This window comes from Leucoraja erinacea, chromosome 18 (genome assembly GCF_028641065.1).
Source record: "Leucoraja erinacea ecotype New England chromosome 18, Leri_hhj_1, whole genome shotgun sequence".
In the NCBI taxonomy this organism is placed as follows: domain Eukaryota; kingdom Metazoa; phylum Chordata; class Chondrichthyes; order Rajiformes; family Rajidae; genus Leucoraja; species Leucoraja erinaceus.
Window position 1 is genome coordinate 37393900 of NC_073394.1, and position 15854 is coordinate 37409753.

The 15854-nt window shown below is 45.2% G+C and overlaps 2 protein-coding genes across 3 annotated transcripts in view; one reads left to right on the top strand and one right to left on the bottom strand.

Moving 5' to 3' along the window:
• rps13 (ribosomal protein S13) overlaps positions 1–15854 on the top strand; it is a 319891-nt gene that overhangs the window by 101913 nt on the left and 202124 nt on the right. The window lies entirely within an intron of this gene.
• LOC129705939 (nucleobindin-2-like) overlaps positions 1–15854 on the bottom strand; it is a 39089-nt gene that overhangs the window by 11353 nt on the left and 11882 nt on the right. Inside the window, exons 3-10 of one of the 2 annotated variants that reach the window (XM_055649869.1) lie at positions 14456–14563; positions 13308–13434; positions 8965–9068; positions 6199–6384; positions 5306–5396; positions 4404–4462; positions 2847–2939; positions 759–848 (exon numbers count right to left, since the gene is read on the bottom strand). In XM_055649869.1, the coding sequence (XP_055505844.1) occupies positions 759–848; positions 2847–2939; positions 4404–4462; positions 5306–5396; positions 6199–6384; positions 8965–9068; positions 13308–13434; positions 14456–14563 (858 nt within the window). Of the gene's footprint in view, positions 1–758; positions 849–2846; positions 2940–4403; positions 4463–5305; positions 5397–6198; positions 6385–8964; positions 9069–13301; positions 13435–14455; positions 14564–15854 lie in introns of both variants that reach the window. The other variant, XM_055649868.1, reaches the window with a different exon arrangement.

Here is a 15854-nt window from a genome sequence, read left to right on the forward strand (position 1 = left end):
AAGGTAGTTGAGGCCAGTTCGTTGGCTATATTTAAGAGGGAGTTAGATGTGGCCCTTGTGGCTAAAGGGATCAGGGGGTATGGAGAGAAGGCAGTTACAGGGTACTGAGTTGGATGATCAGCCATGATCATATTGAATGGCGGTGCAGGCTCGAAGGGCCGAATGGCCTACTCCTGCACCTATTTTCTATGTTTCTATGTTTCCACGCTGTATCACTGAACTAAATTTTTAAATAGTCCTAATTCTGACTCGCTTCATCTCTAAACTTTTAGTCAGAAGATTAAGCTGTACACCTTCAACTTATCCATCAGAGCAATACCCCTTCTTTGGCAAAACGCATGGAGAAAATTAAAAGCAGACTCAAATGTCAAAGACTGGAGAGCCTAGATTTAAAGTGCGGGGAAAAGTTAAAAGGAGATGCACGGGGTGGTAATAGAGATAGATATGATAGCGGCATTTAAGAGGCTTTTAGATAGGCACATGGACGTGAAGGGAATAGAGGGATGTGGAGCATGTTCAAGCAGAGATGAGTCTAACTTGGCATCATATTTAGCACAGACATTGCGGGCTGAAGGGCCTGTTCCTGTGCTGTACTATTTTGTGTTCTACGATCAAATATATTGTAATCACACCACACAACAGATCTCACCACAGTTGTGGTGTATTTCATGTTGTTGTCACAACTACGATGCTCGGGGTACCAAGTGGCAGATTTTACAACAGGATATCTTTAGCATTTACATCACACAGCCACTCACCTCCCAAGGATCTGTTTCTCCAAATTCCTTCTTTTCCGAAGCCCTTTGAAACTCCTCTGCTGAAATCAACCGGTCCTTGTTTACATCAACCTGAAAAATAAAATTGTTTGGTGACCATAATGTAGAGCTTAACACATTTAATGCAACACCTGGGACTAGAAAACTGCAATGCGTACAGAGAATGGGTTTATATATAATGAAACAGATAGAGCCATCGCGTGGCATAGAGGCGCAGAGATCCGGGTTTCATCCTAACCTTGGGCGCTGTCTGCATGGAGTTTGCACGTTCTCCCTGTGACCATATGGGTTTCTTCTGGGTGCTCTGGTTTCCTCACACATCCCAAAGACGCACGGGTTTGTAAGTTAATTGGCTCTTTGGAATATCCCCCAGAGTGTAGGGAGTGGGTGAGAAAGTGGGAAAACAGAACTAGTGTGGACTTGGTGGGTCAGAGGGCCCGTTTCCATGCTGTATTTCGAAACTAAACACTGAAAAATGTTGGGTAAAGGCAGATGGTACCCAAGTTGGGGTCAAACAAGCATCAATAAAACTGATTATAGAAAAATTAAATGTCTATACCAAAGATAAAACAACATATCCCCTCTGAAGACATATAAAAAGCTGGAGGAACTCAACGGGGTAGACAGCATCTCTGGAGAAAAGGAATAGGTGACGTTTTGGGTCAGGACCCTTCATCGGATCTTATCCCTCTTCCGCATATCTATTTGGAGGCATGTTTAACTTCGCCTTTAGCACATGTACTGCCTCAAAGTCAAGGGGACTGGCAGAACAGGCAGATTAGATAATTATCATTCTCCATAGAACAGTACTGCTCAGGAATAGGCCCTTCAGCTCACAATTTCCATTCTAAGCATAATGTCAAGTTAAACTACACATGATCCATATCCCTCCATTCCCAGCAAATCCGTGTACCTCTCCAAAAGCCTCTCAAACGTTACTTTCGGATCATGTTCCAGGCACCCACCACCCTGCATTTCTCCTTGAGACTTGCCCCCTCTCACCGTAAAGCTACACCTGCTAATCTTTGACATTTCCACCCTGAGGAAAAGATTGTGTGTAGTTTTGTAGTGCTTGATTGAAAGTTACAGCATGGAGACAGGGCCTTTGGCCCGCCCAGTCCACGCTGATCATCGATCACCCATACACTCGTTTTTAAGTTATCCCAGTGTAGATGATATGTGCATGTACCTTTAACATAGTGACCTCACCACTACTAACCACTCCCCATATCACAAGTATAATTACAACCTCCTCACCCACTGATCTCTCTCTAGTTCCTGTGACAGACCACGTACAGCTAGTGCAGTAATGTATGTACAGTATGAATAAACGGGAGTAAAGCCACAGAGTGTAAATGACTCTTCTTTACACCCAGTTTCTTATCTACTCCCGACACACGAGGGACCAGAACAGCATGCAATACCACAATAAATCTTTGGTTTAAACCACCATCTGCTGTTCCTTCCTACACACACAATACCACAAATGTAGCCTAACTAAAGTCTAAGAGCTGCATCATGACTTTGACTCTTTTGCCCAATGCCAGACCAATGACAGCGAACACACCTTCTTTACTAACTCTATTGACTTGCGTTGCCACTTTCAGGGGATCAGTGGCCTTGGACCGAAAATAAAATCTGTCTGGACTCACAAATGGTCACAGGATCAAGGAAAGTGATAGCTGGATAGTGTAGAGTATTATTATTCTGTATGAGGGAAGTCTAAACTTGCATTCCTTATGTCGAAAACAAAGATTCAAACTCACAAGATATATTCCATACAGCAATAAAAAGAAACAACACTGATTAGCAGTCTTCAATATCATTTAACAATGAAAACAACTTGCCTTTAAATGACACTCATTCATCAATAAATCGTTGCCCCATATGGGTGAAGACAAAGATCAAAGACAAACACAACTTACCAATTTCATAATCTTGAAAATAAATCACATTTACATTCATGAAGTTTCGCAATTAGATATGCTGAACAATAAATTGTTTCTTTACTTTTAAGTTCTAAAAGGGACCACGCATCACTTTTCATGTGCTGAGCATTTCATGCTGTACCTCTTTCATGACATGTTCTCTCATCCTCAGTCGTTCTTCCTCCATCTCCATCATATCATCTTCTGCATTGTTTGGGTCGTAAATCTTCTCCAGCTTTATTTTGTTTTGAAAAAAAAAAAAAGAACAGCAACTTAAAATGGAGATAAAATAAATTGTAAATTTGTTACGTTTAGCTAGTTTAGTTTAGAGATAGTGCACGGAAACTGGCCCTTCGGCCCACCAAGTCCGCACCGACCAGCAATCTCCACACATTATCACGACTCTACGGAACAATTTTACATTTATACCAAGCCAATTAACCTACAAACCTGTACGTCTTTGGAGTGTGGGAGGAATCCAAACGTCTCACAGAAAATCCTGACGGTTACAGGGAGAACGTACAAACTCTATACATGCAACACCCGTAAATGCTGGGACATTGAGGAAAACAAAGCTCCCGACCTAAAACGTCGCCTGTCCATTTCCTCCCCAGATGCTGCCCAACCCACTGAATTCCCTCAGCACTTTGTGCCTGGCAGAAATGGACAATTTCATTATGCCCCTTATTTCTTAGCAGAACTATCATTCCAGAATCATTTAGAAAGCCAGTGGAGAAAGTTTAGCCCTTTGGTTGCAGAGTGTTCAGTCATTAAAACCACAAAAAACAAAGAGAATTTCCCCAATTGCCAAATGTTTTGAACCTGGCAAACTTAATGCAACTATGGAGAATGGAGATGAGGAGGATTTTCTTTAGTCAGAGGGTGGTGAATCTGTGGAGTTCATTGCCAAAGACGGCAGTGGTGGCCAAGTCAGTGGGTACTTTGGCAGAAGAGATTGTTAGGCTCTTGATTAGTAAGGTCACATCAAAGGTAAGAAGGCAAGAGAATGGGGAAAAATATATGTCAAGATTAAATGGTGGAATAGCTGGGTGTAAGGGTGCGTAGCTCGTGTACGGGGTGATCACTGGTCGGCGCTGACTCTGTGGGCCTGTTTCCGTGCTGTGTCTGTAAAGTAAACTGAAATAGGCTCGATGGGCCGAATGGTGTAATTATGCTCCTGGGTCCTATGGACTAATCATTGCGACAAATGGGATAACAAGTGGGAAAAGTTCACTACTGACAGCAGAGAGTACATTGCCTCAAGTATTTAGACATCAGAACCTTTGGCTCAGGGTGGGCATAGGACACAAAGTGCTGGAGTAACTCAGCGGGTCAGGCAGCATCAATAGAGACCACGGATAGGGTTTGATTCCAGTCGAGACCCTTCTTCAGGCTGATTGTGTGGGGGGAGGGAGCGGGAGCTAGCAAACGATGAAAGGACAAATCGTGGCAACACAGGAGAGCGGAGTTTTGAAAGGCAGTGGCTGGAACAAAGGCCAGAGATACAGAGAAGGTTTAAACTTTAACGTGAGATGGAAAAGTTCAGTACTGACATCAGAGATGGCATTGCCACAGATTTTTCAACATCAGAAGCTTTTGCCCAGGGTGAGCCCAGAAGGCATCGCTTAAAGATGAGAGAGGCAAAGTTTAAAGTACAAAAAACTGTTGATGTTTTCCAAAAAAAAATATTGATTAATACCTCTTTGGTGAATAATGCTTCCATCTCTTGCTCATCCAAGAATCCATCACCATTGGTGTCTGAGAGGGGGTAAAATCTTATCAATTCCTTAACGTATATCCAATTAAAACATCTGCATTGTATTGTATCCACTCTTCCCTTAGAGCTAATGGAATGTAGCTGATGAGATCAAACCTTAATTACATTACTATAACATATTCTTATGTTAAAATTTAAAGCTTGAACCCAGTGTAAGTGATATTTTACAATACAAATTCAGGCAATTGGCCTATCAGTTAAAATATCTATGGTTGCAGCATTATAGTGCATGATTTTTAAATATCATCATTACAGTAAGTGACAGCATCGTGGGAGTAAGTTTGAAACTCAGCGGGACAGGCAGCATCTCTGGAGAGAAGGAATGGGTGACGTTTCGAGGCGAGACCCTTCTTCACTGACCCGAAACGTTACCCATTCCTTCTCTCCAGGGATGCTGCTTGTCCCGCTGAGTTATTCCAGCTTTTTGGGGGTCTATCTTCGGTTTAAACCAGCATCTGCAGTTCCTTCTTACACACTGAAAGTGTGTTGATGGAGAATATCGAAAATTACTTAGTCATTCGGCAGAGACACAAGGAACTACAGATGCCACAATCTCAAACAAAACACAAAGTGCTGGAGGATCTCAGCGGGTCAGGCAACATCTGCAGAGATAATGGACAGACAACATTACGGGCCGGGTCCATCTTCAGATTGATTAGCCAGAGTTATGTGGAGTTATGTTTATCTGGGCATCATATTGGGCACAAACATTACGGGCTGCACTGTCTACATGGGAATGAGGAACTGCAGATGTTGGACACAATGTGCAGGAGTATCTCAGCAGGTTATGCTCCATGTAATTAGCTAGATTGGATCTGTCTTACCGTGTAGCTTAAAGAACGTCTTTGGATCAAAGTCCTCAGGATCCAGCCCATCGGTTTCCTCCCAAACTTCTTTTAATTGATCCTTGCTTCCCTGTGAGACATTAGGAACAAAACGTTTAAAGCTCAGTGCTGACATTAGTTTGGTTTAACTTTAGAGGTACAGCATGGAACAGGCCCTTGGGCTCACCGACACGGTGGTGACCATCAATCACCCATTCTAGGCTCATTAGTTCCATGTTATCCCACTTTCTCACCCATATATTAACACAACCATATACAATAGGGACAATTTACTAATTAACCTTTGGAGCATGGGAGGAAAGCGGAGAAAACCCACGCAGGTCATGGGGAGAACGTACAAACTCCGCACAGACAGCACCCACAGTTAGGATTGAACCCTCGTCTTTGGCTCAGTGAGGCAGCAGCTCTACCACTGCGCCACCGTGCTGCCCATTGCAGCACACTGCGCCAAGCGCAGTCACGTTCATTGTCCCAAACCATCAGCAAATGCTGTTCAAAGCTGCGAATTGTAAAGCTGGAGGAAGGGGAGAAATAGATGCCAGTCCAGTTAGGGCACAGGGGAGAAAGGAGACAAGGTCTGATTAATAACCAAATATCAGAGAATTCAATGTTCATACCGTTAGGTTGTAAGCTACCCAAGCGGAATATGGGATGCTGTCCCTCCGGGTTGCGAACGGCCTCAGTCGGGCAAGGGAGGAGGCCCAGGACAGAAAGGTCGGTGTGGGGAAGGGAAGGGGAGTTAAAATGCTTAGTAACAAGGAGATCCAGCAGGTCTTGGTGGACCAAGGGCAAGTGTTCAGTGCAATGACCATGGGGTATACGCTGGATCCCGCCTGCCTGCCACCAGCGGGAATTAATGACCTTGCTTTTACCGGATGATTAATTTTTGGGTGTTCTTTGTGTTTCTTTCTCAATTCATCAAATTTGGCCTCCTCTTCCTTCCTCTTTTCTTCATCCAATGACTTCAAGTACTCCCTCCTCTCATGTTCTTTCAGCATCTCGTATTGTTTAAATTCTTCATGTCGTTCCTTGTCGTAGTTCTCCAGGTCGCTGGTGGCCTTGGGGGGTGGAAACACATCACGTCAACTTACTCTGTACTGAATGCAAGAACTCCCATCACACCCGCCTGGATTTACAGAGGAAGCAAAGCTCAAACTGTACAGTACACAGATTGAAACAGACAACCCTCATCATAACGGACCATGGGAGGAGAGGGGGGAGTACTGGTGTCAGCTTGTGCCTAACAACTGCTCTAATCCAGCAAGGGCATGTGTCTGACTTGAAACATCACCCATTCCTTCTCTCCAGAGAATCCGCCTGACCTGCTAAGTTACTCCAGCATTTTGTGTTTATCTCAGGGAATGTTCGGTCACATATTTTAAATGTTATAACTTAAGAGTAAAAGGACGTTCTTTTAGAAAGATGAGGAGGAATTTCTATAGTCAGAGGGCGGAGAATCGGTGGAATTCATTGACACAGACAGCAGTAGAGGCCAAGTCATTGAGTTTGTTTTAAAGGCAGAGATTGACAGGTTTGTACGGGTGTCAGGGGTTATGGGGAAAGGCTAATTCTGCTCCGATGACTTATCAAAGATAATATAGATACTGAAAGCGGGATAATAAAGCCTGCTTCCTGCAGTATTTCACCTGGTCCATCATGGACTGCATTGTATTTGGAAAGAGGTTCCTATAAACAGTGAAAGTAACACACATAATTCTTGTGCAGGGAGGAACTGCAGATGCTGGTCCGAAGAAAGGTACCGACCCAAAATGTAATCTACTCCTTTTCTCTCAAGATGCTGTGATTGACCCACTGAGTTACTCAAGCACTTTGTGTCGGTATTCGCACATAATTCTTTATAAATGAATGGCATTGGCCCTGCCCATTGCTGCCACCTCGTGGTTGCTCCATCTATTGCAACTGAACTGCATGTAAAGTGGTGCATAATGACGTGGGTAGACTGACTGGTATATTATTGCCACATGTACCGGGACTGCCAACTCTCACACTTTGAGAGTGAGACTCATGCCCTCAAGCAAACTCTCACGCCCTCACGCTCATCAGAAATTTCTCACGCTTAGTGGTGAGAAATTTTGTGATCAACGAAAATTTCAAAACTCGGATAAACTGCAGGGTCCGCGGGTGTTGTAGAGCCGGGGCTGCGGGAGGGATGGGAGTAGAACCAGCAGCCGGAACAGATGTGGGGAGCCGGGACGGACGATTGCAGCTCTGGCCACGGAGCACTCCGGACAGTGTGAGTCATCAAATGGGGGTGGTTGGTGAAAGCATCCTGCTTGCCTGCTACATTTTCACTTACTGTAACTGCAGGAAAAATGTTCCCGATGTTGAGGGTGTTCAGAACCATGGGTCACAGTTTAAGAATAAAGGGGGGGGGCAGTTAGGACTGAGATGAGGACAAACTTTCTTCACATAGAGAGTTGTGAATCTGTGGAATTCTCTGACACAGAAGGCAGTGCAGGCCAATTCACTGGATGTTTTCAAGAGAGAGTTACATTCAGTTCTTGGGGCTAACGACATCAAGGGATATTGGGAAAAAACAGGAAAGGTACTGATTTTAGATGAATAGCCATGATCATATTGAATGGCAGTGCTGGCTCGAAGGGCCGAATGGCCTATTCCTGTACCTATTTTCTATGTTTCTATGCTTGTGTATATGGCAATAAAACTCAATCACGATTTTGAAGCATTCATGCATGGTGGAGGTATAATGTAGTCATAGAGTGATACAGTGTGAAAACAGGCCCTTCGGCGCAATTTGCCCACACCCACCAACATGTCCCAGCTACGCTACCTGCTTTTGGTCCATACCTCCAAACCGGTCCTATCCATGTATCAGTCTAACTTTTTCTTAAATGTTGGGATGGTCCCTGCCTCAACTACCTCCTCTGGCAGCTTGTTCCATACACCCATCACCCTTTGTGTGGATAAAGTTACCCCTTAAAAGGTTAGCTCTTAAAAATAATTCATACAAAAAACATTGAAATCATACTTCTACAGTGCACTAAAACATGATTTTAATACATCAATTAATTTCAAAAAGTTCCTACCCTTCTTCCACACCCTCTCCCCACTTGGTTGCTCCAATCCCTCACCGGGTACCCCCAAGGCCAGTGATCAGTGATTGCACAGCCTTCCTACTTTCAAAAACGCTCCAATCCAATTTAAAGCATATATATTGCATTCAAGTGTGAGTTATAAGACTCGCTACAGTATGCACCATATTGCACAATTTCAAGCTGAAAAATGCAAATGTTCCGTACCAATGGGAGGGGGCATTCTCCAGCTTTGAGCAGGATGCGGTGCAGCCAGAGCATTTTTGTCTACCTTCTGTGAACACGTGCCATCTGGGGCGGGCTGGGGGCGGGATCCATGTGAACACGTGATAGATGTGGCCCGCCATCCGCTCACAGACACGTGTCCAGGCCCCTATGCAGAACAAGGTTGCCGACCCCTGCCTTAAAGCTATGCCCTCTAGTCCCCAAAAATGTCACCCTGGGTAAAAGGTTCCGAGTGTCTACACTACCTCTACCTCAATTCTATTTGCCTAGCTGTCAATAATAAAATGTGTTATCAGTGAGATTTAATTGTTTATTGCACTCTTTGTAAAGATCACTTACAGTTTTAATCAATAATTCCAGATCCTCGGGTTCAAAGCTGTGAGGGTTTTGGTGATTGAGATGCTCGAATTGCTTCAACAGAGCGTGGTGGTCTATTCCTGCCTCTGAGGGTGCATAAAAAATATTCGATTGATTTGCAAAACATGGCAATTTAAATTAAGTGTTGTAATTGATGCTAACATTTTCTCCAAAATGCAAAATAAATTACATTTGAAATATGTTTCCATTAACATGAAGCTGTGTGCAGCTGAATCATTCCATATCTCACAGATAACAGTACATTAACACCGCAAGAGGGCACCATTGTCCAAAAAATACTCCAATGTAATGAGCTTACAAATGCCCCTCACATGTATCCACCTATCACTTGCCTAACTTTGTGCTGCCCCCACCTCTCTTCCAGCTTTCTCCATCCTACTCCCCATCACAACCAGTCTGAACAAGAGTCCTGACCAGTAAAGCCACCCAGCCATATTCTCCAGTGATGCCGCCTGACCCGCTGAATTACTCCAACACTTAATGTATTTCTCTGTAAACCAGCGACCTGCAGCTCATCGTGTCTACATTTTTTCCCAAACATGATTGTTAGCTGCACCAATACAGCTCAGGGCCCCAAGAAACAGCATCCCTCTTCCCTTCAGAACTGCCCCCTTCATCGACTCCTTTAAGTCGAGACTTAAAACTCATTTCTACTCCCAAGCCTTTCTTGACATCCTCTGAGCGAGGGCTATATGTATGTAGTGGTGTTTGTATTTAATCAATGAACATCTGTTGTATAACATTAGCACCTCCACCAATGTAAAGCACTTTGGTCAACGAGAGTTGTTTTTTAAATGTGCTATAGAAATAAAAGTGACTTGACTTGAAGGACAGTCGTCGTTATTAGAAAGCACTGGAGCAATTTACTTTACTAAACATGTTTCAATAAAAAGGTAGCATTGTCGATACAGAAACATAACACTGTCATGAGGCATTACAACGTCACCTGGGGCAGCCCAATCCCAGTGAGACACAGATGGTCACACGAATGGGAGCAGATTCCAATCAAACACCCCCTCAACTGCATCCACCCAACACTCGCCAGACTTTATCCTACCCTCTTTACCAGCCTTCTCCCTCTCCATTCAGATTGAAGAATGGTCCCTACCCAAAACCTTGTTGGTCCATTCCTTCCACAGATGCCAGCAATATATGGATCGATGAGACTATTGGCAAATAGAGGGCCAGAGATGGTGACAAGGACCAGTGGAGGGGGTGATGATAGGAGGAGGCAAATGATAAGATTTTTTTTTTACCATGAAATAACAGTCATTCTCTGGCCCAATCTACAATACAATACCGTTTATTTGTCATTTGTACCTCACATGAAGTTCAAACGGAATTTGGTTTCTGCAGTCATACAAGAAAAGAACCAAGACACACACCAACACAATTTACACAAACATCCATCACAGTGAATCTCCTCCTCACTGTGATGGAAGGCAAAGTCTTGTCTCTCCCCTGCTCTCCATTCTTCACCCGATGTCAAAGTCAAAGTCAAAGCCCCCGACAGGCGCTAGAAAGTCCCGCGGCCACTCAAAGCCGTGCCGGTCGATGCAAGGGTCAGGATGCGTGAGAAGTCGCCGTTGCCTGTGCCCCGCAAAGTGGTCTCCCACCGGGGACCCGCGAGCTCCTGTGTCACCATCCACCGGAGTCTGGTCGCAGCAGCGCACCACCACAGCTCTCCACGCTCCGAAGCCGGCCAGCTCCACGATGGTAGGTCTGCAGCTCCGCCGGCTCCGTGACTTGAGCCCCCAGGATATTCCAGTTGGAGGCCGCTCCACGGTGCTAGGCCCCAACAACAACGGAGACACGACAGGGAAAAGGTCGGGTCCCATGGACAGGGAAGAGATTTAAAAGTTTCCCCCTCCCCCCTCCCCCCTCCCGCCCCCCCACATATACACAGTAAAAAACCCACTACAAACTATACCCTCAGCAGGACAATTAAAATAAAAAAAGACAGACGGACTGCAGGGGGCGCTGCAATGTCGGTCACGCCGCCCACCGGAAATTTAATTCATAGAAACATAGAAACATAGAAATTAGGTGCAGGAGTAGGCCATTCGGCCCTTCGAGCCTGCACCGCCATTCAATATGATCATGGCTGATCATCCAACTCAGTATCCCGTACCTGCCTTCTCTCCATACCCCCTGATCCCCTTAGCCACAAGGGCCACATCTAACTCCCTCTTAAATATAGCCAATGAACTGGCCTCAACTACCCTCTGTGGCAGAGAGTTCCAGAGATTCACCACTCTGTGTGAAAAAAGTTCTTCTCATCTCGGTTTTAAAGGATTTCCCCTTTATCCTTAAGCTGTGACCCCTTGTCCTGGACTTCCCTAACATCGGGGACAATCTTCCTGCATCTAGCCTGTCCAACCCCTTAAGAATTTTGTAAGTTTCTATAAGATCCCCTCTCAATCTTCTAAATTCTAGAGAGTATAAACCAAGTCTATCCAGTCTTTCTTCATAAGACAGTCCTGACATCCCAGGAATCAGTCTGGTGAACCGTCTCTGCACTCCCTCTATGGCAATAATGTCCTTCCTCAGATTTGGAGACCAAAACTGTACGCAATACTCCAGGTGTGGTCTCACCAAGACCCTGTACAACTGCAGTAGAACCTCTCTGCTCCTATACTCAAATCCTTTTGCAATGAAAGCTAACATACCATTCGCTTTCTTTACTGCCTGCTGCACCTGCATGCCTACCTTCAATGACTGGTGTACCATGACACCCATGTCTCGCTGCATCTCCCCCTTTCCCAATCGGCCACCATTTAGATAATAGTCTGCTTTCCTGTTTTTGCCACCAAAATGGATAACCTCACATTTATCCACATTATACTGCATCTGCCAAACATTTGCCCACTCACCCAGCCTATCCAAGTCACCCTGCAGTCTCCTAGCATCCTCCTCACAGCTAACACTGCCCCCCAGCTTAGTGTCATCCGCAAACTTGGAGATATTGCCTTCAATTCCCTCATCCAGATCATTAATATATATTGTAAATAGCTGGGGTCCCAGTACTGAGCCTTGGGGTACCCCACTAGTCACTGCCTGCCATTGTGAAAAGGACCCGTTTACTCCTACTCTTTGCTTCCTGTTTGCCAGCCAGTTCTCTATCCACATCAATAATGAACCCCCAATGCCTTGTGCTTTAAGTTTGTATACTAATCTCTTATGTGGGACCTTGTCGAAAGCCTTCTGGAAGTCCAGATACACCACATCCACTGGTTCTCCCCTATCCACGCTACTAGTTACATCCTCGAAAAATTCTATAAGATTCGTCAGACATGATTTACCTTTCGTAAATCCATGCTGACTTTGTCCAATGATTTCACCACTTTCCAAATGTGCTGCTATCCCATCTTTAATAACTGACTCTAGCAGTTTCCCCACTACCGATGTTAGACTAACTGGTCTGTAATTCCCCATTTTCTCTCTCCCTCCCTTCTTAAAAAGTGGGGTTACGTTTGCTACCCGCCAATCTTCAGGAACTACTCCAGAATCTAAAGAGTTTTGAAGGATTATTACTAATGCATCCACTATTTCTGGAGCTACTTTCTTAAGTACTCTGGGATGCAGCCTATCCGGCCCTGGGGATTTATCGGCCTTTAATCCATTCAATTTACCCAACACCACTTCCCGGCTAACCTGGATTTCACTCAATTCCTCCAACTCCTTTGACCCGCGGTCCCCTGCTATTTCCGGCAAATTATTTATGTCTTCCTTAGTGAAGACGGAACCAAAGTAGTTATTCAATTGGTCCGCCATATCCTTGTTCCCCTGGTTATAACCAGGTTATAAAGCTTTCTTGCGTTACAGCATTTTGCTTATCGAGATTAGTTTAGTTTATAGCATGGAAACAGACCCTTCAGCCCAACTAGTCCACACCAACCATTGGTCACCCGTTCACACTAGTTCTATGTTATCCCACTTTCCCATGCACTCCCTACACACTAGGGGCAATTTACAGGGGGAAACCGGGGCGCCCGGAGAAAACCCACGCAGGTCATAGGGAGAACGTACAAACTCCACACAGACAGCTCCCGAGGTCGGAATCCGACATGGGTTCCTGGCGCTGCGAGGCAGCAGTTTTATCAGTTTTTGCACTGCACCACACTATGTAGAATGCACTTGAGAGTGAAGAATGATATTGGAGGACATTAAATGAATGCAAAACCTGGTCAAAGGAGACATCAGACATTGCACTTGGATACAGAAAGGACAAACAGTTATTCCATCTCAAAGTCCTCTGCTCTACAAGGTTCAACGGTGGAAACTCTGTCATACAGTACCTTTACCTTGCTGTGCATCTATCTTGGCTTTAATCAGCATCCGTAGCCGGGCCACTTCCTGTCTTTTCAGTTCATCCAATTTAGTTCTCACAAGATGACTTACTAAGTTTAGTTCCTTAGCCATTCTACCACTCTTCATTAAAGGAGAAAAGAAAATTAATCAAATCGCTCACATAGTTGGTCAGGCATGAAAGAGATGACAGATTTTTAAAATATCTCTAGTTCGTTAACACAGCAGTCTACAAACACCCACACCCTCTGCCACCTCTCACCACAGAACATTACAACCGTGCCATCTGCTGAATTACTTCCGTGGTGCAATGGGTAGAGCTGCTGCCTCACAGTGCCAGAGACCCAGGTTTGATCCTGACCTCGGGTGCTGTCTGTGTGGAGTTTGCATCTTCTCTCAGTGACTGACTGCGTGGGTTTTCTCCGGGTGCTCCAGTTTTCTCCCACATCCCAAATTATCCCTTCTGTAAAGTCTCCTGAGTGTGTGGGATAGAACTAGTGTATGGGCGATCGTTGGTCGGCATGGACTCGACGAGTCAAAGGGCCCATTTCCATTCTGCATCTAACAACTAAACTTTAAACTAATCTCCACGCCTTGCACATGATCCATATCCCTTCATTCCCTGTATATCTATGCGCCTCTCTAAAAGACCACTACCATATCTGTCTCCACCACCACCTCTGGCACCGCGTTGCAGGCACCCACCATCCTTTGTAAAAGAGACCTTGCCCATTACATCCCCTCCTCAAAGCTATGCCCTCTGGTCATTGATATTACCACCCTGAGGGAAAAGAGTTATTGGAGAATTGCAAATTCAAGAGAAGGTTAAAGAGGCAGAGTGGAGGAACTGGAACACAAGGGCAAGCTCACTTTCCGCAGTGGCAGAGATAACAGATTTGGGGGGTGTATTCTCAATATTTAGCTGGGGATGAGCCTTGTGGGCTGTGAAACATGGTTGAGAGCTCGAGACAAAGCAACTGGTGATGTTCAGCAGAAAGTCTTTGGTGCAGGATCTGTGTGTTTTGAAGGGAAATAGGAAGAGGCCGAGAAACGACCCAAGGGTAGATCCTGAAGCAACAAAGTCGAAGGTGGAATGGGTAACAATGGCACAACAGAGTAGATAAAAATTCTTAACATAACATACCTTAATTTCTTCTATATCGGCTGTCTGCAACTTCTCACGAAAGTGTTTGTCAGTTTCTAAAACATCAATGACTTCGCGGAGGTATCGATCATAGTACAGCCCCGTATCCTGCAAGGATATGGGAGAAATTAAAATGTGTTTCAGAAGAGCAACATGGTGGCACAGCGGTGGAGCTGCTGCCTCAACGCCAGACACCCCAGCTTGATCCTGACCTCGGGTGCTGTCTGAGTGATGTTTCCCCTCCCTGTGACTGCATGGTGCTCCGGCTTCCACCCATATCCCAAAGAGCTGCAGGTCTGCAGGTTAATTGGCCTCTAAAGTGCCCCAGAGCGTGCGAGGATCGGATGAGAAAGTAGGATAACATAGAACTGTTTCAAGTTGGGCCACAGGGCCTGTTTCCACGCTGTGTGACTAACTCACGTGAATGGGTGAGAGATGGTCGGCGAGGGTTAGGCAGATCGAACAGCCCAATTCCATGCTATATTTTTCAATTCTACTCCAATTACATAGAAACATAGATAAATAGGTGCAGGAGTAGGCCATTCGGCCCTTCGAGCCTGCACCGCCATTTAATATGATCATGGCTGATCTAAAATCAGTACCCCGTTCCTGCTTTTTCCCCCATATCCCTTCATTCCATTAGCCCTAAGAGCTAAATCTAACACTCCTGAAAACATCAAGTGAATTGGCCTCCACTGCCTACTGTGGAAGAGAATTCCACAAATTCACAACTCTCTGGGTGAAGAAGTTTTTCCTCATCTTAGTCCTAAATTCTACCCCATATTCTAAAGCTCTGGGCATACACATGGGCCCTAGCTACACCTGCCTCTTTGTAGGGTATGTCAAACAATCCTTGTTCGAGGCGTACTGTGGCCCTATCCCCGATACATTGACGACTGCATTGGTGCTACCTCCTGCATCCACACACAACTCACCGACTTCATCCATTTCACCACCAACTTTCATCCGGCACTTAAATACACCTGGACCATTTCTGACATTTCCCTACCATTTCTTGACATCACTATCTCCATCGCAGGTGATATGATATCCACTATAAACCCACTGATTCTGGACTACACTTCTTCCCACCCTGCTTCATGTAAGGACTCCATCCCCTACTCCCAATTCCTCCGTCTACACCGCATCTGCATCCAGTATGAGGTGTTCCACACCAGGGCATCGGAGATGTCCTCATTCTTCAGGGAACAGGAGTTCCCCTCTTCTACTATAGATGAGGCTCTCACCAGGGTCTCTTCTATATCTCTTGACTCTGCTCTCACTCCCCATCCCCCCACTCGTAACAAGGGCAGAGTCCCCTTTGTCCTCACCTTCCACCTTACCAGCCGTCACATACAACAAATAATCTTCCGACATTTTCGCCACCTCCAAAGTAATC